General features: G+C 36.7%; 1 protein-coding gene across 4 annotated transcripts in view; it reads right to left on the bottom strand.

Annotated features, from left to right (window-relative positions):
* Window positions 1-24,538, bottom strand: part of LOC131438110 (SCY1-like protein 2) — a 360,702-nt gene that overhangs the window by 132,781 nt on the left and 203,383 nt on the right. For all 4 annotated transcript variants that reach the window (XM_058607920.1, XM_058607921.1, XM_058607922.1 and 1 more), the window contains exon 4: window positions 20,713-20,811. In XM_058607920.1, the coding sequence (XP_058463903.1) occupies window positions 20,713-20,811 (99 nt within the window). The remainder of the gene's footprint in view (window positions 1-20,712; window positions 20,812-24,538) is intronic.

Here is a 24,538-nt window from a genome sequence, read left to right as displayed (position 1 = left end):
TGACCGATTTTCACGAGCTTGGGTTCAAGTAGAAGGTCTAATGGTTCTAAAAATCTTTTTTTTTGTATTCTTTAAACTTCGTCTATTTCGGTCCTCAGAATCCGGTTTCGGAAGTATTGGAAATAATAGTCAAAGTATTGGAAATAATGGTCAAAGTCTCTCACTTTTATTCAAAATGGTGAAATCTATTTTCACAAACTTATATATTCAAAGGACAAGTTTTACAGTTTCTTGCTGGTTCCTGAATTTGATGTGGGCACTACTTCCGGTTCCGGACTTACACAGTAATATTTTTGATTGTATGACTAACACCACTAGGTGGATTGAATCAGATTTTTTTTGATGCAGTAATCCCTACGAAACGTAAGTATTCGAGGAATTTTTTTCAAATCTGACAAGTAATCCAGGCTGTTGAAAAATTTTGGAAACAAATGTTTAAATCGGAAATAAGTCGATAAACTTTAAGTTTGCTTATCGGTTTGTACCGAAATGCTAGGTGGCATAAGATGAAACATGAAGAAAAAATTATAAAGATTATTAGGTTCGGAAAAAAATGTATATCATTCCTTATAACAATTGACAATAGGTTATAGAAGGGACAAATAAATTCTTTCCTTATATTGACGCACTAAGTAGTAGTGGCTTGTTTTCCCTTATCCGCTGTTGGGTAATGAAGTTACGGCTCCAAAACAGTCCCATATGGTCCATTTCGAAAAAGTTCCCACAGAGACAAGGTGTTTGATGGCACGAAACATTAGAAGAACCAGCATGCCATTACACACAATGACCGCAAAGCTTCCCTTTCATCGACGGTGAAATGAACTATTTATTTGCGATGCCGGATAGCGCTGTGGACGACTTCCTTAACGTACGCAGCAGGAATCAATCAGCCATCGGTCATCGTTCGTTCGTTCGTTCGTTCGTTAAGCAACGTTTTCTCCCTAGGGAAGCATTCGAAAGGTTGCTTTCGTGTAAACAATGCGAATCGAAGTGCGGTTTGGTCACCTGCTATTCTCTCTGTATGTAGCACAAAAGGTAAATAAGCAAACAATGCCGTTGGTGTAAAATGTTCGTGAATGGAAGGCCATCGTTACAGGAATAACGACGATCGATTGGTTTCGATCCGTAGTTCTGTGACATCATTTTGTTCAAAAGAAAGGTTCTGTAGTACGATGTAATATACGACCTCGAAAAAAAAAACAAATTCAACTTCCGCGTGTTGGATGAGGATTTTATTCGTGTATGGAAGACATATCAGTAGGAAAGCTTAGGGCATATGAAATGATATATGGTATATAATAAATAACGCGGATTTGGTCTTGAAAAGGATTCCTAACCAAGTAACGCATTCTGAAGGAAATTGCACAAAAAAAACAATTTTGGTATTAATAACTTAAGCAGCTTTTCTTACCAATAAGATAATCGCCTTTACTGATAAAGTTTTTTTGATTTCTCTTCTCAACTCTGTTTCCTACTAAAGCGTGTAGGAATCGGAAAGGAAAATAAAAACAGCACACATTTGTCATCGGAAAATGCCCATTTTTTCCTGTGGAAAGTCGTGTACCACTTGTTTTCAATAACAATGCAGTCTAAAAACAAAACCCTGAGTCGTTCGTCTGTCTGTAGCTTACCGAAGTTGTTGAGTAGATGAATGCTGCCTGTTGTGTTGGCGCAAAGCGGTGTGTTTTGATTCATATTAAAGGCCATGAATGGCGTTTTTATGTAGAATGGAAAAAAAGAAAATGCGACCTGTTGCTACCAACCATTTGTGAATTGATGGTGCAGTTACGTGGTTGAGTAGGTAGAAGTGTTTTTCTACTTGTGGATGATGTGGAAAGTTTTTTTGGATGTTTTTCTTTCCGATGAATACTATGTAAGTGAAATTATTCTGTATTTTTATTGATCAACCTATTGATAGGTTAACTGAATACTAATGGTTTTTTACCAGGCACGTATCAAAATATGGGAGGGGAAAGGGGATAGGCTAATGGTTGTGGTTTTGAGAGTTTCTGGATAATAATAATACATAAAATTTTACTGGATAACCGGAAAGAGTAGGTGTGTGAGCATGCCACAATTGGGCAATATTCTGCAGATGAGAAACATGACCCGACGCTGGTTCACACACATACTGATTAAAGGTTTAAAAGATAAACGCAAGCGCACTTCGAATACATGTTTGGCTGGATCCATTATTATACGTCAGAGAAAAGAGTGATTGCCCGACAATGGACTGAAATCGGCTCAAGTGCCTCAAAAAGATACTCAATCGGTCGGATAGATCGGTTCTCTGGGATTGTCATAGTATTCTTTTGCAGGACTACCTCAAAAGCAAGTATTTGATGCGTTGATGCGTTCATTGATAGAACGATTGAAGATCGAAATTACTGCGAAATGGCCTTAAAAGAATCTGTTACCAAACCTCAAGTCATCTCTGAGAAATCGATGTGAGTTTTATTTTGGAATTTGAGATCGTTACTTCCGTTCTCCAAGGAATCGGAGCAAGGGAGTTTCCTCGGAATACTTCTTTCCGTGCTACTCGCGAATGATCTATTCAGTGAAATATTGTCATTTAAAATAGGAATGTAGATGATCTTAGAATCTATCGCATCATCACAAGTATTGTGGAATCCTTACTGACACTATGAATCGCTCCAGGTCGGGGCTCGAACATATGACAACTGTCTTGTAAGACCAGCGCTGTATGCATTGAACCGCCAACTCGGGTGTCAATCCATGAATCGAATTCATTGCAGGTTTCTAAGATATAAGATTATAGGGGATGTATACTACATGGAATGAAAAGTCCCGGGCCTCTCACAGAAAAGACCTGAATAGTTTTGAACCGTGTGTATTTTTTGTGTAGGACAAGCCTCTAGATGGGCCAATCCCAAAGTTCATGACAATTTATCCACTATCTACTATTTGAATAATAGCTGATCGTGTCAGACGAGTTCTAGTTTTCATCAATCTTTGGAAAAAAGACGAGTTTCGTGTCCTGATAAAACAGTAGTGGTGAAATTGAATGATTTACGGTACGGAATTGTTCACCATCCCCCGTATTCTCCAGACCTGGCCCACAGCGACTATTATCTATTTCCAAACCTGAAAAGGTTTCTCCAGGGAAAATGATTTTCGCCGAATGCTGAGGTCATTGCAGAAACGTTGCAGCCTATTTTGAAGGCCTTGACAAATCTATTTTTTTTGTTTCAACGTGCATCGCAATGTTGGAGAACCGATGGGTCAAGTGTACCCGATCAGATGCAAATAAAAAAATCATAACAAAAGTATGTCAACAGTTGATATGTATAACAATTTGTGTTATTTTGAGATATTCAACAAACAGTTGAAAGTTTAAACTTACGATAACAATATAATAACAAAATCAGTTATGATGTTTTATTTTTATTTGCATGGCTCATGATAAAGTTCATTAATTGAAAAAATGAGGTTCTCCGTTGCTTCATATCGAAATATCGAAATCAGAATTTCAAAAAACTAAAACAACAAACCAGATCACTAAATAAATTATTCATTTGATAAAAAAAATCTTTCAACAATTTTGGATTGAAACGATGCTTAAAGTTAGCTGTGATATAGCTTTTCCTGTGCTAAATTTGCTATCTAATTTTTTACACCTATTGTTACAAATTTCCGCTTTCGGACTTCTGTAGTTATATCAAATTCAATAATAATTGTGATACAAACGTTCCAAAATCGGTTACGATTTTGTTCTAGTTAGAGTCTTTTTTGTTATGATTTTTGTTATTTTAACAGCTTACCAGCCAAAAATATTTCAAAATTTGTTACAAAATATTTCTGAAATAAATTACTTCAGTTGTTATAATTCTGTTATTACCATCTGATCGGGTATCGCTCTAGATGGATATTATGCTGAAGAATAAAAAGGCGGGTGATTAATGTCAGAGACATAACTGGATGGCGTGAATACGAAAACAACTGACATGTTCCTTAACACTTCCGAATATCAATTAGTTGATCAATTGTATGAATTATGAGAGCATTCCCCTTTTTCACATTTTGCGTAAAAACAAAGAAGGCTTCACTTGATCTCGATTACCGTGAATTTCACACAGCGAAAAGTGCACAAATCTAATCAAACTGTTCTAGATTTGCACCAAACTGAGGATATTTACCTTCGATTTGCGAAGAAGAAATCCTAATAGTTCTTTAGAAAACTTTTAGAGCCATTAGAACGGCTGATTTTGTGTGATGCTCTCCACCGTTGTCCTCTTTTTGTTGTTTTTTCACCAATGCAAACGACTGGCAGCTGTGACGTAATCGCTCTTGTCGGAAGCGAAACTAGTTTTGCAAACGAGACACAATAAATCTGCTCGCAGTGGCGATAGAATCCAAACTGATCCAATTTTTGTTAAGAGGTTTCTTTTTAAGTGATTTCGTTTGTAGCTCTTTTACTAATGGGCTGTCCTAGCGGCTATAAAAATAGCAGCATATAGAATTTCAATTTCGATTGTTCCATTTCGGATGTGCATTTCATCGAAAGAAACTATCGGGAAAGCTGTACGGGATTCATTCCTGACTTTCAGAAGGACCAAATTGTGGAACTTACTACGATATTAAGCACTGTTCGGAACATTTTTCTCGAACGATTTCTTGTACAGCAGCAGACATTTTGTTCTCTTCCTCAGAACACGTTCTGATTGGCTGGTGTTGACATGGATCAAATGGGACAGGTTTTTTGATAGTGTACTATTAAAATACTTCAATGCTACGCGTTTAAGTTGAAAAATTTCGTTTCTTTGGTAGTCCTTTCACTGAACTGTGAGCTTTAAAAATACGAGATAGGCAAACGCGCCTTATGAATTCTCCTCTTTGATACTCGTTTATACCAAACATTTCAGGAATGTGTAATTTTGAATTATTTGAGATTATGTCACAAAACTGAAAATTTTATCATAAAATTGTGATCATATTTCCGATGGCATGTAGCAAAAATTATGTTGATTCGTTAGATACAACAAGAGATATTCACTATCAAAAACTTATCACTCTCTCAGAGGGTAAATTTTGAAAAGGCGCCCCACAGTAAAGTAAGTCGTATTCACGACAAAAAGTAAAAAATCGACTTTCTCTTAGTTAGGCCCGGGACTTCTCACTCCATTTTATTTTAGTCTTGTTAAGACGAAGAGCCGTCTTGGGCTAGTTTTAAATTTGATCAGTTTCTAACGAGGAAAAGAGATTGAAAAAATGACATGCGAAAATGTCACCGCAGAGACGGAACTCGTGGATGCTGTAGCTAGATGTTATCCGGGAAAATTTGTTTTGTCAATTAAACCAGTTATGCAATGAATGAGCGGAAACATATATTGGAGAAGTCAAGTAAATGAAAAACTAACAGAAAAGATGATTTATTGGAAAAAGAAACGCTCAGAGACAGGACTCGAACCTACGTTCTTATGCATTCCGTTCATACGCGCTACCATTTCGCCACTCTGAATTGAATGTAAGGTATCGGTCGGGTGACGGTCAAGATGTAGACCATGTTCGATGTACGTTCTACTGTGTCTGACTGGCGTTTTAGAGTGACTAAAAACAAGAATCAGAGTGGCGAAATGGTAGCGCGTATGCACGGAATGCATAAGAACGTAGGTTCGAGTCCTGTCTCTGAGTGTTTCTTTTTCCAATAAATCATATTTTCTGTTAGTTTTTCATTCATTTGGCTCCTCCAATACATCTTTCCGCTCAGTCATTGCAAAACTGAACTTAGTTATGGCGGCTTTACGTCAAACTAACTAAAATTTATAAATCGCAATTAAACCATCCTGCATGTGAAAGCACGTAAAAGACAGCCTAATTGACTAGAAGATCCGAGCATGCTTCGCTGTATTCAGCCATAATTTTCAATTATAGCCCTATCTCTATGGAAGCCCAGACGTTAGACGCTGATTTGAGATTTGTTTCTTTTGCTACCTGTGAGGGTAAAGCGAAGCATGCGTGGTTTTTATAGGCAATCAGGCTATCTTTTCACGTGTTTTCATATGCAGGGTAGTATAATTACCAAAACAATTCTTCCGGATAGCAGCTAGCTATGGATTCGAGTACCGTGTCTGTGGTGGTTTTCATAAGATAGTTGCATTTGCATGTCATTTGTTCAATCTGTTTTGCTCATTAGATATTGATAAAAAAAGCGAAAGCACTGTTGTTTATAATCCGACGTTTCGGCCTTTGATGTAGACCTTTTTCAAAGAAAATAACGACTATCATTTATAGTCAATGTCGATGTCTGAAGCAATGTTGTCTGCCAATTTTGGGACATGCAAAATTGGCGAGAAAACGTAGTATCAAACCTCGACATTTTGACTGTGATATAATGATAAACATCATTTGCTTTGAAAAAGGTCAAAATTTCGACCGTTTTAAAGTGTGATTTTTTAAGAGGTATAGAATTTGATTGAACAAAATTGAGATAAAATTATGAAATCTTTATTGGAATCGCTAGAACGATTGATATAATTGTTGAGAATGATTTCATGCAAATGTTGACCGCGGTACAGCTTTAGATGGCCCATGCACGAGGTCCAATTTTGGCACATTCTCTCCAAAATATCGGCCGGTATTTCACGAATAATGCCACCGGCCCATAGTCCACACCAAACAGTGGCATGCTTGCAATGCTTTTGACGGGTCTTTACTCCAGATGCGACAATTTGGCTTGTAGACGTATCCATTCAACCAAAAATGAGCTTCGTCGCTGAACAAAATTTTTCGATCAAAAAATTGATCGTTCTCAAACTTTGCAGCGCTCATTCATGATTAAGTTATAGACCAAACGAAGATTCATGATTAAATTATAGACTAAACTGAGCAAGTTTGACAATAACACAAGACACGATTCTGTCAAATACAGTGTTGCCAAAATGACACCAGCAAAAAAATCACCATTTATTTCAATAGACTTCGCAGTCGATTCTTGGTGTACAGAATCATTGCATGACAAGCACTTTGACAGGATCAGATAACTATGTATCTATTCATTTAGGGGTTAGCCAAATTTTGTGCTAGGGCACATAACCGTTTTCATTATTTTTACGTTTCGTCTTTGACTCATCAGTGCAGAGCAGTTCAAATTGAACTGCTTAGTGCTAAACTCGGCAGTTCAATTTGAACCGCTAAGCAGACGTAAAGTTTCTGCTACTTACAGAACACTTTTTGTTTTGCAACGAAGTGCAATGTCTTTTCTGACGTGCCGAACGAAAACGTGTTTTCGACTATTTCTGGCCGATGCAGGTATGGTCATTTAGGGGTTAGCCAAATTTTGTGCTAGGGCACATAACCGTTTTCATTATTTTTACGTTTCGTATGTATCTACTTCTAGTATGTATCTACTTCTAGAGCATATTTTGGATGTCAGGATCTTCGACATTGGACTGTGGTAGGTAAAAATAATTATCATATCAATAATCAGATTACGAATTGAAAGTTTTGATTTTCGTGTTTGAAATCTTTGAATCAAACAATTTCAATAAACCTGTTTTGACCAGTTTGAAGTTCTTGAGTATCGAACTTATGTTATGCCAATAAAAGTCGAAATTAAAGTCACTCTTAGCTTCGCTTGAAAACTATGACATCGAAAATCCATATTCAGTCAACGACATAAACGGAACAGTAGTTTCAAAATTGTTTTCTTTCTTTTATTAGTCATATACGGTTTTCAGTCCCATCTCATACTATGTAGTGTCGATATTCAACCGAAGATTTGAGGATCGACAGAAAATGATTCACAATGATTTTTACCTATTGGAACTCGAATCTGTAGTCGTTCAGGTTTCCAAAGAGGTTGTGGGATTTAATTATGTACATTCTTCTATTTATCATATTTTAGACACTCTTTATAGCTAAGTGTTGCAGATTTTCAATACATCAATGCAAGAATGATAATTAAAGTTGATTCTTCCTACAGACGTTAATTTGGTTGCGTCTTGTCATAGAGAAAAGAGTGACATTGGCAATTACACTCTCTCTTGTTTCAATGAGGAACGAAATGCTTCGTTTGTTCTGGTATCGCTCATTTACGAATGAGACAGTAAAATAATGAAAATGAGGATGTTGGATTGGATTCTTTCATTGAGTATGCGTAACAATTTTAAGTTCTGCTTATGTTATAAATGCAAAGGTCGTTACTAAACCTACCAATACAAACTCATTAGTTTCCAAGACGGTGTAGCTTTGCGCCAAGTGTAGTACGGATATTTGTCTTTTTGGTATTAAACTACTCGAAAAATGACTCCATAATTTGAAAAACAATTCAACAGAAGACCTTAACTAAACTAGTATTAAACATAATCAGGCACGACAAATGAAACTAAGACATAATTGTTAATACATATCTAATGTTTCTGGAAAAAAGTAGGGAACTTAAATATACGTCGTTATTTTGCTTGATAAAGACTTTCCTCATACTCCGATCAACCTTCAAAACACGATCGTGAAAAATAGCTGATAAATTACATACGCAATTATCGAGGAAAAATAATCCATAAAAAATGTTCTTAAACCACTCAACCTTCTACCACAGAGCACATTTAATGGTTGTTTTTCGTCTGTGGTAACAATTCAAAAAATTAATGGAATTCTTTCTTGAGCGTGAAGTAGAAAAAAAAACAGCCCGAGCTACGAGCAAACATTGCCCAAGTCGAAAGCGTAAAACGCAAGAGCAACAAACTTTTCTCATCGTTCCATTATTAGCTACGACTCATAAAACAGTCACGGAAGTAAGGATAATACCCCCAATGAATGTGAAAACCAAAAAATGTGGAATGTCTTAACTTGGTCTTTGTGATTATGAGCTGGTCGACAGAGGACGTGATAAATTTCTTGACTTGAAGTCTGTTTTAAACGTGTTTGAAATAAGTAACCGAACGATAAAAGTTGTATATTTGCAGAGAAATGAATTTGATAGAGATTCGAGTAAAGAAAAGTTTTTCACGGTTCGAAAAAAATCAAAATACGCTGTCTGAAGAATGAAAAGATAAAAGTTAAGCTACAAAATCACGATTCTCGATGCAACAAATTTCAAGCAACCTTTACTTTTAGTGATAAGTTTCAGTTTATGAATTATTGAACCGAATGTTCGAATATTTTTGATCGAGCTAGTAGAGGAATAATGCTTTTCTCAAGAACATATCAATAATGAGATCACGAATATTAAAGTGGATTTCATCTACTGCCCCCTTAGGGTAAATCCGGGTGGAATGCCGCACTAGTGGAATTAAATGGTACATAAATAGTGACACTGTTGAATATATTCCGCTAACAGCTCCAAGTGAAAAATAGTGAGCACAGTAAAATTTTGTCTCCGCAATATGATCGAAAATAAATATTTAATAACAATAATAATACTTTTGTCGTAATTTCGACTTATTTCACTATGGGGCGCCTTTTGAAAATTTACTCTGTACAAGAATGGGTAGAACTTAATCGTGAATATCTCTAGTTGTATTCAACGCAGTAACAAAATTTTTTCTCCATACCGTCGGAAATATGGTCAGCAGTTTATGGTAAAATTTTCAGTAGTATGAGGTAACCACAAAGAACTCTAAATTGAAGTTTTCTAGAATGTTTGGTATGAACAAGCGCAAGGTGAAATTCAGTGCCAAAGCAAGACGTGCAAAATTTTCAACCGCATGAATTGAACGAACCATCGCACAAACCGTAGCGAGTAAAACCGGTACATAAAAAGATGGTATATTTTCTGCGATTGAATGCAGTGGGTTTACAATTTTTTGTTCGTAAGTATTTTCAGTTAACTGATATGAAGGAGACAAGTTTGTGCAAGTTATTTAAGACAATCAATTTAGTCGCTCGGTTTATAACCAAACTGCTCTTTTTATTGGTATTCTCGCATATAGCGAAGTTGTTCATTTTTTGTTATAGACCAAAATCGATGACAACTCTTCACCTAACCGATTCCAACTATGCGTCATTTTATATAAGAACTAAATAATATTCAAACAAGATATTTTTTTGATATGGAATTATAGCTGGCTTGTAAGATGTTCACTAAAAACATCTAGTTTGTGAAGTGCATATCATATCAGTATATAAGTGAATAACACGTTACCATTTCTCATGGATTTTTGAAGGAATTATGGATATCTTTTGTCCACACTCGGCGTGTAAATATCAATAATTCATAGTTTCATAATTCGTGAAATCGAAGATGTCGACTTTCGTTTTGGGGATATTCTTTTAATTCGCTATACATTTTGTTTTTTCGAGACGGGTTTTAAAGAGTAAGTTATAGAAAAAATTTCCTAATTTAAAATTTTTAATGCTACATGACTAAAAACGATTTGTTATAGATTCTTCAATTTATAAATAAATTTCAACATTGAATTTTTATTTTTTTCGGTCTTTTCCCCTACACAACCGCTTGATTTTTTGCTTTTGTGTATTCCGCTTTATAATTCTCGGTTAATTTTTCAAAAGGGCGTATAAGCAAATGACAGTTTCTCTTGAATCACTCTCTCTTTCGATTATTGTGATGTGATTAAAAAGATTTTCTTTGATATCACTATTCTGTTTGAAAGTCGAAAGTCTCGGGTATCATTTCATGCAAAGAATCGAGTGATAAACGTAAAAACCGCTTGGTAATTAATAGAAGAGAAAGTAAACAAAGAGAAACTGTCACTTGCTTATACGCCCTTTTGAAAAATCAATCGAGAATTGCGCTATTCTAATTATGGATGTATTGAAAATCCCTAAGACAAGACCTGACATCTGGGGGGCTGCTTTTGTTCCAAAATGGACCAGTTTCTGCTTGGCTGATTTTGATGTTGCCACCTGCACATTGTGAAAAGAAAAAACTTTTGCAGGGTACGCGAGCAATGATGCCAAGTATAAAGAAAATCAGGAAACAAATTTATTAAAAGGTATAATTTTAGCTCACCAATGAAAATGAAAATTTTCGGAGGATGTTTCACTTTTTTTTCAATCTCATTGGTAATAAATGTTTATAGTGGCAAGACTGTGTAATTAAAATAGGCATCAAGCCGTTTCTCTTTTTAGTGAATTAAAGTGTAACCAAAAAAGATTTGTTAAATTAGTGTAAACTCGAAAGTGTGTTTAGTTTTACGAGAAGAATGAACTGTTGTGTTCCATGCTGTGGTCGCATTAAGCATTTCTATCCAAACCTGACGTTTTCCGGTTTCCAAAAGATCCGGTAATACGTCAACAATGGATTCGATTTTTCGTTCAACATGAGATATTTCGTGTTTTGTCATCAAAGCTCAATTAATTGTTTTTAAGCATTAATATATAATAAAGAAATGCATTCACCAAAACATGTTTTATGTTTATTTCAAATCAAAAACCTAAAGTTTAAAAATTTAAATGTAATATTTTTGTCCTAGCATAGTTAATAAAAAAAATCTGTAAATATGGCTACACTGTAGCCGATACGTTGGTATTTATTCCACAGGGCGAAAATGACGAGAAGGATGATTCGGAAGGAAGAATAAGAAGCCAGTTGTCAGGTCTTGTCTTACACGCTTAGAAAAAGTTACTCAGAGTTTGAGTACTAGTTACTCATTTTCGAACTATACATGGAAACGTCAAAAATTTAGTAGTTACCATAAATAATAATGAGTAACTCTTACTCTAAATTTGAGTTTAACGTAAAAACTCGTTTTATGTTACTATTCGCAAGATCAGTCTAAAAGCTGTAATAACCACTTGTAGCAACAAGTTCTATTTTTTGCTAGTGAGATCGCGTATTTCAAGAGTGAGTCGCTTAATACAAACGGTGTTGTTTCTGCAAAACCACAATTTTTAGACTGTCCTCTTGGTTGTGCCATCGACGCAGTTATCGTGTCCAGAAGGGATCCGTACTGTGCTTCAGAATGGAAACAAATATGCTCAAGTGTGTCATTTATGAGGAACAAGTGTCTGATTGGTATCTGAACAGTACTGACATGTATGTTTGACACACTACTCCAAGCGATCGCCACTTGATATGATATCTCGAAGTTAAAAATCGGAATAATAAATAAACACAGTATGATTATTTTATGTATTGCGTGTCAATTAACTAAATATTTCAATACAATACAATTTAAAAAAGAGCAATTTTACGCAAATTTGGTATATGTGGAATAAATTTTCATTCAGAATTTAACTAATTACTCTATTTTTGGCTCATGGGCAAATAAAGCATTACTCAGTAAATGAGTAGATTTTACCCAAAAATCGTTTCCAGTGGAAGAACTCAAATTTGAGTAACTAAGGAGTTACTCTAAATTAGAGTTGTTCCACTTTTTCTATAGATGAGTGGGATCTTACTCATTTTTGAGTAACTATTTTCAAGCGTGTAGGAAAATCCGACGTCTATATGCGACAGCTCAATCATATGGTTCATTTTTTCTTTGCTTCTCTTCTGCTCTTTGTCAAATTCGTAAGCAGGGTTACCAGTTTGGCAGAAATTCAAGTAAGTTTGATAGATAAACTTTTTTTCGTTGATTTGATCAACTTATTTTCAGCAACCATGTTTGTGTGAAAGAAGAGTGTGATTATGCCCCGTTTACACTTCTGCTGGCTGCCAGCATGCTGGTGTCAGTGTACTGCCCTCTTAGGAAAAAAACGTTCAACGGTGGTCCTTTGTTGGTCTAATACTTTTGATCATTGGACCACAGTTGAACGTTTTTTCCTAAGAGGGCAGTACACTGACGCCAGCATGCTGGCAGCCAGCAGAAGTGTAAACGGGGTATTAACAAACTGCGTCAAAAGCATGCGAACCGAATTGCACACTCACACATTTCTCTCGCCCCAGTACATCGAATCGATATACGAGATCACGGATTCACGTATAAAACAAAAACAAGTAATATCGTTGCGATATTATCGCAGAAGTCCAACAAATTGGCATAATTTTGAAATCAGTTTTCGTACCTATCTTAGTGACGGTACGGTTTTAAAATGTACCACTTGAACTCAGCCATTTCGTATTCAACAAAATTCAATTGTAGCTATCTATCTATGCGATGTTTTTCAAAGAAAACTCGAACGAAATATGTGAATTTTAAAATCGGTCCGAATAGTTCGATAATATTAGGCAGCGCCCCACAGAAATCACCACTGTCTAGTTGCGGGCGTATGCCCGGATTACCCAAAGCTAGGAGCTATCCCTCAATTAAGTCCGAACGAGCGGCAGCTAGTTCGGACAATGGATCATTGGAAACGATAAGGCCTAGCCGCATTAGACCTTTCAAAATTTCAGTAATTAAAAACAATTTCCATTAAGTAGCATGTTCATCTGTTATGCCAAATGACCATTATGCCAGATAACCATTTTGCCAAATAACTATTATGCCAATCGACTTTATGCTAAACGTGGTAGCCCCATCTTAGAGTACCAAGTTATTATTAATTTTTAGTTGGTTTGACCCCATAACTTAGTTTAGATTTTGCAATAACTGAGTGGAAACATATATTGGAGAAGCCAAACGAATGAAAAACTCGCAGAAAAGATAATTTTTTTTTAAATATACGCTCAGAGACAGGACTCGAACATACGTTCCTATGCAATCCGTTTACCATTTCCGCCACCCTGAAATGTGGTAAAAACAGCTCTACCACAAGACTGGGTTACGACGAGTCGTAACCAAAAGCCCTAAGTGAAAAAAAAAAAATAAACAGAATTTGGAATGAAGCATCCATTCGGATTGCGAAGTTGTTCGAGCAGTATTCTTTTGAAAGAGGTATAATTTTCATTTGTTTCTAATATGTACGAAGTCTTGAAATTTTGAAGTTTTTGAAATTTTGGCTTTCCAACCAGCTTTCGAACAGAGCCTCGAAGACCATCCGACTCAGCTCGACAAGATCGGAAAATGTATGTGTGGGTATGTGCCTGCCGATTTTTTTACCGCTCAATTTTCTCGAAGATGACTAAACCGATATCAACAAGTTTAGGCTCGTTAGAAAGCTACTATTAGGGCATTGATCGAACTAGAAGGTCAAATGGCTGTGACTTTTGCTTCCGAAGATATAATGGTATAAGTGACGTAAGCAGCAGGACGCGTTGATTTTTTACGGCTCAATTTTTTCGAAGATGACCTAACCGATTTAAACAAACTTAGACTGACTAATAGTACTGTTGTTGTACAGTTTAATTCTACTATGTCACGTCATTACACTCTCACAAAGTCACTATTTTCACAGTCACTATTTTCACAACAGTGTATCAAACGATTTATTACAGATACGTATTTCGGAATGATATTTACATCCTTCCTCAGTGTATCGGTTTTAAAGAAACTTAGAATGGTTTTGAAGCTACTTTTGGGTCATTGATCGAGTTCGAAGATTTAATGGCTGTGACTTCTGGTTCCGGAGATATAATGGTATATGCGACGTAAGTGGCAAAAAGAGTTGTTTTTTCACCGCTCAATTATCTCATAGGTGGATGAACCGATTTTAACAAACATAGGCTCGTTTAAAAGCCATCATTACACCATTGAAAAAATTCTAAGATCAAACGGCTGTGACTCCTGTCACTTACAGTTTCAAAGATATAATGGTATAAGTGACATAAACGTCAAAAGTCATTACCGCTCTATTTTTTCGGACATGGATTAACCGAAATCAATAATTTTAGACTTGTTCGAGACTAAAATCTGGCTATGGGTCGATTTCGACAGTCATATAGCGAACACTTCGAGTTTCGGAGATAGAATCGCACAAGTGACGTAATCGTCAATTTATTTTTTTCTCTATCCGCCTAACTATTTCAGATAGTGGTTTATGATCACGATTAAATGTATTATACGCTGATACGCTTGGTCTGAGAAATGTTGTAGAATACAGGGTCCGCTATATAACTTTTTTTTAAACGTGCAATAAAACACGAACGGTTCATCCGATTTCAAAATTTATTTTTTCATATTAAAGTATAATCCTTCCGGTTAATTGTGGAATATAATTTCATTCAAATGGCTGCCTCGGTTGGCCTTGCAGTACGCCATACGATCGGTCCAGTTTTTTAGTACATTTTTGATTGTATGCAGCCTTATATCAGCTATGGCTGCACAAATGTTGTCCTTCAAGGCTTGAATTGTCTCTGGCTTGTCCACATATCACTTATCTTTGACAGCCCTCCAAAGATAATAGTCTAACGGCGTCAAATCACAGCTCCGAGGCGGCCAAACGACATCCGAATTTCGACTGATTGATCTTCGAAGACTGTGCGCAGAAGATCGATCGTAGCATTGACTGTGTGGCACGGAGCGCCGTCTTGTTGGAACCAAATGGTGTCCAAGTCTTCCTCTTCAAGTAACGGGAAGAACCAATCGCTAATCATGGCGCGGTAGCCATTGACAGTGGCGGCGGCTCCTGCCTCATTTTCGAAGAAAAATGGCCCAATGATGCCGCGAGGCCAAAATCCGCACCAAACCGTCACTCTCTGAGGATGCATCGGCTTCTCCATGATAACGTGCGGGTTTTCCGTCCCCCAGATGCGACAATTTTGCTTATTAACATACCCGCCGAGATGAAAATGTACCTCATCCGAGAAGATGATTTTTTGGCAAATATCGGCGTCTTCTTCAAGCTGATCACGCGTTCCTCAAGCGTATACACAACCATTTTCGTTCAGCAGAAGGATAAAACTAAGTTTCTGTCAAATCAGAAGTACCTTAAGGATACCAATGTCGAAATAACAGCTAGTTAAAAAAAAATGTTAGATGGCGGACCCTGTATGTGACTTAAATACCGATGCATGCTTTTGTGAACTACCCGAATCAGTTCGAATAAATTGATGGTGAGTCTAAATTATACAAAAATATTTACGCACCAAGTCGGGCTTGATTGATGGTGAGTCTAAGGGACAAAAATATTTACGCACCAAGTCGGGCGTAGGAACACTAAACTTTGCGTAAATTAAATAAAACATCGCGTTATTTTTCGCGTAAAAAAAGGTTTTTTTCGATTCCTTTCTATTTTGGTGTAAATAACATAAAAAAACAAACTATTTTCATACCCAATTGCAACGAGGACCATCTGAATATATTCCAAGAACTACTAGAAATTTTGTCCTTGAGGTCTATTTTTTGTTAGCTGTTCATATTTTGAGATCTACACATTGCTTACTTGTCTATTTATAACTGTTCCAGGTATGTTCTCAGTAGTCCAAGAACTTCAGTGGAAGCAGGTCTTAAAATCTTGACGAGCAATCAGCAGCTTACGAATAACTTTTCAATGCTGTTCATAGTCATTGAGCTACATACTTCTTTCTTGTCTATTTCGATCTGATCCAGGAACGCCCACAGTCGTCTAAGGACATCAGTGAAAATAAGATCCACACGAGCAATCCGTAGCTTATGTTAATAAAGTCGAAAATCGCGTTAAAGCTGTGTCCATTTAAAAAACGGTAAAATAGAATCATCTGTATCTCGGTAACAAATTGACGTACCTTATGATAAAAAAAGAACCGGAATTTTCATTTTAAAATTCCCGCGCTTGTTCAATCGGTAAACTTTTATTCTCTCAACGTTGGCAACACTTTTATACACATTCTGTCAAATTTTGACGCATATCGTACGATTAGTTTTTGTTTGGCGTCTATACAAAAAAGTTGAAAAATTTTCGTGTGGTGATTTTTATAATGGATGAAATTTTAGAACAACGTGCGTGCATCAAATTTTGTGTTGCAAATGGATTTAAGTGTTCCGAAACGTTGAAAATGTTAGAAAAGGCCTTTGGCGAATCGCGTCTAGGAATAACACAGGCATACGAGTGGTATAAACGCTCCAAAGGTGGTCGTACAAGCTTGGATCATGATGATCATCCCTGGCCGCCCAACAACATCTGTTACTGAAGAAAACATTGAATCGGCGAAGCAAATCGTGTTGCAAAATCGTTCTGTACCGATTAGAGAGATTGCTGTGTTGTTGGGCATCTCTTATGGATCAGCCGAACACATTTTAACTGATGTTTTGGGTTTGAAACGCGTCGCTTCTCGGCTGGTGACAAAAAAGCTGAAATTCAGCGTTGGTCGTGTCGCAGTTTTTGGTCAAAAACTCAACCAATATCATCAACCAAGCACCGTACTCTCCAGATATGGCCCCGTGTGACTTTTTCCTCTTCCCCAGACTCAAATTTCCATTGCGGGGAACGCGTTTTGAGACCATAGAGACCATAAAAGAGAATTCGCTGCGTGAACTAAAGGTCATACCTTCGGCGGCCTATAAAACTTGTATGGAAAATTGGATCAAGCGTTGGCATGCATGTATTGCCGCAGGAGAAGAGTACTTTGAGAGCGATAATAAAGAAGTTTATTAAAAATTGAAATTTTGCGTTTTTTAATAAAATTCCGGTTTTTTTATCATAAGGTACACAACGGGTTAACATATCAAAACAAAGGTAATGAACTGTTCTTTAAAGAAAAAATATTAATTCAAATCATTTCTCTTCGTTTCTAATGAAAATTTGCACTTTCTTGTTGATTCTTCCCATTAAACGATCCACACCTCCGGAGCCAACTTTCTTGGCACATTTGTTGTGGAACAAATGTGCCAAAAAAGTTGACTCCAGAGGTGTGCATCGTTTGATGGGAAGAATCAACAAGAAAGTGAAAATTTTCATATTGGTTATCTGAGTCGCGTCCCGAGCCGTTTTTCCACTTTTCTTGACCTTCCGCTTCATTATTGCCCAAAATCTCTCGCTGGGCCGGAACTGTGGGTATTTGGGAGGATTTGTCTTTTTATTGATGAAATCTACGATGACAACTCGCCAAATCTAGTTAAAACTATGAGCTTCAATGAAAGATAGTACACGGATTCTGGAGGCATTCTTCCTTGTACAGCTTCGAGTCCATCGGCTGATTCGCCACGAACACCTTGGCCTTTGCCCCGCAGCTGCATATCACTTGCCAAATCATCAGTTTTTTTTAGCAAATTTGTCGGTAATAGCAAAATTAAACTTCGCTGGAACATCTCGTCGTTTCTCCTATGTCTCACTACGACGCTTACCTTGAGGCATTCGATCCACGCTCTTTCGCTGACTGAAACGTTTGAGGACATAATACACGATTGATTTAGCGTTTTTACGATTTTTAAGGTTCACATTTGGGATTATCGAAGTGGGTGTGCTGAATTTTTTTCTCCTCTCGGCTCCCATCTGGAATAAATTTTGACTCACTGCACGAAACACCGTGAAATTTATATCACAGAAAGTGAGCGCCTAGGTAAACAAACCGTTGTAAAAAATTCTTGCAACGGTCACTTTCCGTGCCACTGAAACACAATAAGTGATTCCGGATTCTAACTGAACAGAACTTTATTTCAAATAAAACGCGTAAAAAAGTAGTGTAAATTGAATTCGCACGAATTCGTGTAAACTCAGATTCTAGTGTGAAGTCAAAAAAAAATTATTAAAACTGTTTTGTTGAAAGAGAAAGGCATTGTCATACCACTAGGTGGATTAAGAATAGGTTTTGCCATTCTCTACCGAAAGGTAATACAATTGCTGGAAACATCGACTTTCGAACGGAGTCTCGGAGATCCATAGTGTTATATAGATGAGATCGGAAAATGTCTGTGTATGTGCGGGCACTTTTCAAACCATTTTCATCGCTCAATTTTCACGGAGATGGCGGAACCGATTTCAACAATCTTAGGCTCGCTTGAAAGCCACTATTACACCATTGATCAAGTTCAAGTTCCGGAGTTCAACACGGAGTAATCGTCAAAACGCGTTGTTTTTTAACGCTTAATTTTCTCAGAGATGCCTAACCCGACTTTGACAAGCTCAGATTCGTTTGAAAGCTACTATTGAATTGTGGATCAAGCACTAGGATCCAATGTCTATCACCTCTGGTTTGGGAGATATAATAGTAAAAGTGACGTAACCGACAGAAAGCGTTGTTTTTCCCGCTAAATTTTCTCTGAGATGGCTGAGCCGATTTTAACAAAGTTAGGCTCGTTTGAAGACTTTTGTTGAATTGTGAATCAAGTGCAAAGATCAAATGGCTGGCACTTCCGAATCTGGAGATATAATGGTATAAGTGACGTAGGCGACAAAACGTGTTGTTTTTTGTGCCGCTCAATTTTCTCAGAGATGACTCAGCTTGATTTGAACAAACCTAGGCTAGTTTGAAAGCTAACTGCACATTTTTCTTCGGCTGAATGTTCTCGAAGTGGACTCCACGAATGGCGATAAACTTATTTCAAAGCTATCAATGTCAAACAAATTTGGAGGAGTTATGGCGAACATTTCACGATCCGAGAGATGTATATGTGACGTAACCGACAAATCCCAGCGTTTTTCAATGCAACAAAATTGCTCGGTTATGATAGAATCGATTTCGAAAGGCTTATGCCGTTTTTCATTGAAAAACACTGGTGGCGTGGATTGCTCTGGTTTTGCACTTTCGAGCAGAAATGCAACATCATTGCGATTTCTGCTCGAAAGTGCAAAACCAGAACAATCCACGCCACCAGTGTTTTTCAATGAAAAACGCCATTAGACTCGCTTGAAAGCTACTATTGAGGTAATTTAATAAGCTCATAATATCAATGGCCGAGGATAAAATCTTACAAATGTTCTAATGAGACTATTTAAATGACAAGAGAAAGGCAGGTGGATTTAGAAGGGTTTTTCATATCTATAATTGCATTATCAGGATAGAAGTACAAAGTAATGATAGCAGCTGTGAAGTTCGCAAATGGCAATTAATATATTGTTGAATGAAAAAAAAAATGACAATGAATGCTGTTGGGTTTAAAAAAATAAATTTTACGACATCCGTATTTCAATAAAAGTGGCCAAACTTACTCAACCAGCAAAAAAAATGTGTCTCGTGTTTCCCCGATGTCACTTTATTGATTGAGTGACTGACGTATTGGATTAGATGCTTCGTTTTCACAGACTTGACAGTGTCTGTCGGGGAATCAATTTAAGGAATTTGTCAGTCGTAAATATTTCCCACCAGAGAAATTTTTCTCATTCGTTTAAATTCCTTCGTCTTACGAATGCTACACCGAGAGAGCAAATTCGCTGGCCTTACAGGAATGTAATGTTTCTGGTAGGGCTGTTGTACCAATAGTCATCTCATCAGTACAGCTACCGATTACTTGACTTCCAATCAATAGATTCAATGCCGCAAAGTCAACTCAACTATTAAAGTCAACCCATGGAACTGAGACTGCGGATTTCACTCTGAAAAATGGTTTTCGTATGTGAGATAACTACTGGAGCCTTTACCCAGTAGACTTGGATTTTGTTTCCCTTAATTAACCATCATTCGGTTGTCGGGCTGTATATTTGAAACATGAAATTATTGCAAAATTAAGCGGTATGGTTGTTGAGATAGTAACACTTGTCAAACAGGCAAACAGGTATTGGAGATTCTCATCCAACAAGTAAAATATCTGGAATGAACTTTTTCAAATAACTCCCTGGTCTTTGGCATGTCGATGATTTATACCTCCACCGAAATTCTTCCGGTTATATTAAATTTCCTCTATAAATAAATATCCACGTATTTGATTTCTGATTTGCGTACGTTTTGCAGAATAAAAAAAAACTCTGCTAGCGAAGAATAAAAAAAAATTTACGAAAAACGTTGGTGCAGGATATTTCACTCAACCGAATTAAATTACCGACAGTGGGAGTAACTGTCGTGTCTGTTGTCTGTCGGTCGATTGCACGCGGAAAAGTTTTGTGTTTTGTTTCACTCACCTGATATGCTAGGACGTTTGCCAAGCTGGCGATGACGGGCTCAGTGGCGAACGAAAGGGTTTCCGAACTTTCCTCCACGGTGTGCATTATTTGCAGTATCTGTTTTGGACGGAAACGGAAAGAAAAAAAAGAACGATCAGAATGATTAAAAATAGCACAAATAAATGAATTATGGTTCAGTGAAATTGAATAGTTTATACGAAACGTAATTATAGCTGAATTGGAAGCCGCTTTTTCGAGGGGAAAAGGTAACGTCGATTGTATCGCATTAAAAAAAGGGTCGAAGGGCTTCCAGATGGAGCAAAGGGCGAAAATGTATGGCCGCCGAACGAAGGGATTGTATGGAGCTGTATTTCAACAATAGTATTAAAGCCTTTTTTCCTTGAATCCTGGAACCATATCACGTTTCTTGGCGGCACGAGTTGGCTGCTTGAAGCATGTAGAAATTGAACCAATAAAGAAGGACTACTTCAGGGATGCGAAAGTAATTCATCGGTGGCATGGGGTTCTTCGGTTTCGTTCAGCACAGCTCGGTTTGGCGATAATCAGCTTTGCGTGGAAAAGTTTTGTCGTATCGCGAAGATCGTACTGAGAGGAGCAACAATGTAGAGGAAAATTTTGAAACGATCAAGTTGAGACAAAATTTGCAGATAACTTTCCCGTGTTAGGCATGTATTTCAGAATGCTTCCGTAACTGTTCCATCCATCACTTTGAAAGTTACTCGCTGTAGAGTTTGAACAAGCCTTGACATTGTGTGTAAAACTTGAGAAGGCAAAGTCTGATTATTTGGTAACATGATAAGTGTAATATCAATTTCCTGATAAAATAACAAAATTTTGAACTTTTCATCATATACATAATTGCTAAGGTACTTTCATGCTCAATTCCATGCATTTGATTTTTTTCCTTCACGTTTGGTTTTCGACTCGTCATTACAAAACAGTTCAAATTGAACTGCTAGTACTCCACAACAGTTCCACTTGAGCAAGACGTGAATTACAACTCTACTTGAGTATCACTAATTGAAATCTTCTGACGTCCCGAACATGTGTTTGATGTTTAAATAAAGGATATAGAGCAATTCCACATTTTCGCTTCCCCCCTCCCCGTCTTTTCTCCATCTCGATGTCAACTAATTAGATCTCTGTCGTCCTTAGTCATTTCGTTCCCATATCCCCATTTTACTTCGTTTTCCGCAATATTTACTTCTCTATATTTTCTTTCGTTCTCTTCTGTAACATCACCATCATCGCCCACGGAAGGCCGCTCTAGTCATGCGGGCCACCCGCCGGGTATTCGTAGCCTGGGGGTGTTTCCCGCGGACCCACACGGACCGAACGATGCGGCCAACGTCATCTGGAAGACTCATGACATATTCCATCCACTGGCCGGTGCCGATCGCCAGCTGAAGGCTGGATCTGCCAAAGTCGACCACTGCGACCCCAAATACAACATTATCCATTTTTACTATCCTAGTTTTAAGTTAGTCGTTAATAAAAATAGAAAAAGCCCTTGGCACCTTAGAACTTAAGCAGTGTGCCTTAAAAAAAATATATATATTATTGAATAAAAAAAAAATAGAGCAATTCCAGGAATGAGTAGACGAAAAAGTGACAAAATCAGAATCGACCTTCTCCGATTTGGATGAAACTTTGCACATGTCTTCAGTATGGCAAACCATAAGTTTTGAACCGATGGAGAGGTCAATCCGACTCACGACTGATTTTTAAAATGAGTGTATGTATTTTTGCATTTCACAAAAATTGCCTTTTTCAAATCGTTGTAACTCGGAAACCGTTGATTGTATAAAAATGGCGTTCAGGAAGAAGTTGTAGGGAATCGATTGGGCACTCTAAAAAAAAATATACACTGAAAAAACTTTTTTAATTTTTTTTCTCAATAATTACAAAATAATCCGAAAAAGTTAAATAAAAAAAATCAGGGTTTTAATTTTTTTTGATAATTTTTATTTTAAAGCTGTTGTTAAAACCTACAGATTGATGGCTATCCCATCCGTGCCTTTTAAAAAATGAAGAAGTTACAGCTAAAACAATTTACAGATACTTAGATATTTAATTATAACACCATTTTTTCTACGTCTATGAATTGTTTATTTGCTTGCTATATCTACAATTATTACATGTACATGAATAATTCTTAATTATATTTAGCGTTTGAAGTTTTTTTTAAATTGTGTGAGTACTACCGTGCATCGTCATTCGAATACAGTCTAGTGACGATTGTGGTTTCTGAAATCGGAACGAAAGAATGGTATTTCTGTCTGCCTGGAATCATTTTGGTATCCTTATAAACACTACTCCTCTCGGTCACACCCCGTTCATATTCTTCGTGTGACACGTAACAAAAATTTACGAATTACAACGAGAAGAACTTGATCATTTGCATGCCGCAAACTGTTTTAGCTGTAACTTCTTCATTTTTCAAAAGGCACGGATGGGATAGCCATCAATCTGTAGGTTTTAATAACAGCTTTAAAATAAAAATTATCAAAAAAAATTAAAACCCTGATTTTTTTTATTTAACTTTTTCGGATTATTTTGTAATTATTGAGAAAAAAAATTAAAAAAGTTTTTTCAGTGTATATTTTTATAGAGTGCCCAATCGATTCCCTACAACTTCTTCCTGAACGTTATTTTTGTACAATTAACGGTTTCCGAGTTACAACGATTTGAAAAAGGCTATTTTTGTGAAATGCAAAAATACATGCGCCCTTTTTAAAAATCAGTCGTGAGTCGGATTGACCTCTCCATCGGTTCAAAACATATGGTTTGCCACACTTAAGCCATGTGCAAAGTTTCATCCAAATCGGAGAAGGTCGAGTCTGATGATCTGCTAAGCATTTCTGGAATTGCTCTATACTTTTAATTTTTCTCATATAGAAAGGCTATGTGATCATTGTGAAAATCGGTGTGGATATATATATATATATATATATATATATATATATATATATATATATATATATATATATATATATATATATATATATATATATATATATATATATATATATATATATATATATATATATATATATATATATATATATGTATATATATATATATATTTGTCTGTTATGACAATGTTCGAGCTTTCTTCTCAGAACTACGTAAATCGGGTAAAATGAGCAGTTATATGAAAAAATAATCGATTCTTTATGTCACAGCTTAATCAATTTTTTCAAACCCAGATTCAAATTAAGGGTCTTACAACATGGAATGAGAAGTCCCGTGCCTAACAAATAAAAAGTTGATTTTTTACCGTGAGAACTTTTATTCTTCAGCAATGAAAGGTCATATAGACGAAATTAGTGGTTTTACCTTTCTCGTATAGAAATGTATATGTAAAGACTGTCCCAGGAAGTATGGACGCAACCAAAAACCGCTGCCATTTCGCAATGGTTCAGAATCTGTCAATTTTTATGGATGCGTCCTGTTGTTTACACTCTTCTCTAACCACTTGTGCAGTTGTTTATTCGATTTCATTAGTTTGTTTAGAAATGCGTGAACTTTCAGCTGAACAACGTCGAAAAATTCTATACAAATGGTGCACAGAGCGCGGACTGTCACTGAGAAAGATAGCAAAAATGAAAGGAGTAAGTGAAAACGCCGTCCGAAATGCAATCAGGAAGTTTGGTGAGGATAACACCTTTGAGGATAAACCGAAAACGGGTCGAAAAAAGGTCCTGCTAACCCTCAGTTGGATAAACGTATACTGAAGGCGTTCGAGCAAAGAAGGAGGTTTCAGTTCGGGATGTGGCTAAAAAAGTGGGCACTTCGAAGTCAAATGTTCTTCGTGCTAAAG

This window comes from Malaya genurostris, chromosome 3 (genome assembly GCF_030247185.1).
Source record: "Malaya genurostris strain Urasoe2022 chromosome 3, Malgen_1.1, whole genome shotgun sequence".
NCBI lineage: Eukaryota > Metazoa > Arthropoda > Insecta > Diptera > Culicidae > Malaya > Malaya genurostris.
Note: the sequence above shows the minus strand (reverse complement) of the source record. Positions and strands in the feature narration are given on the sequence as shown.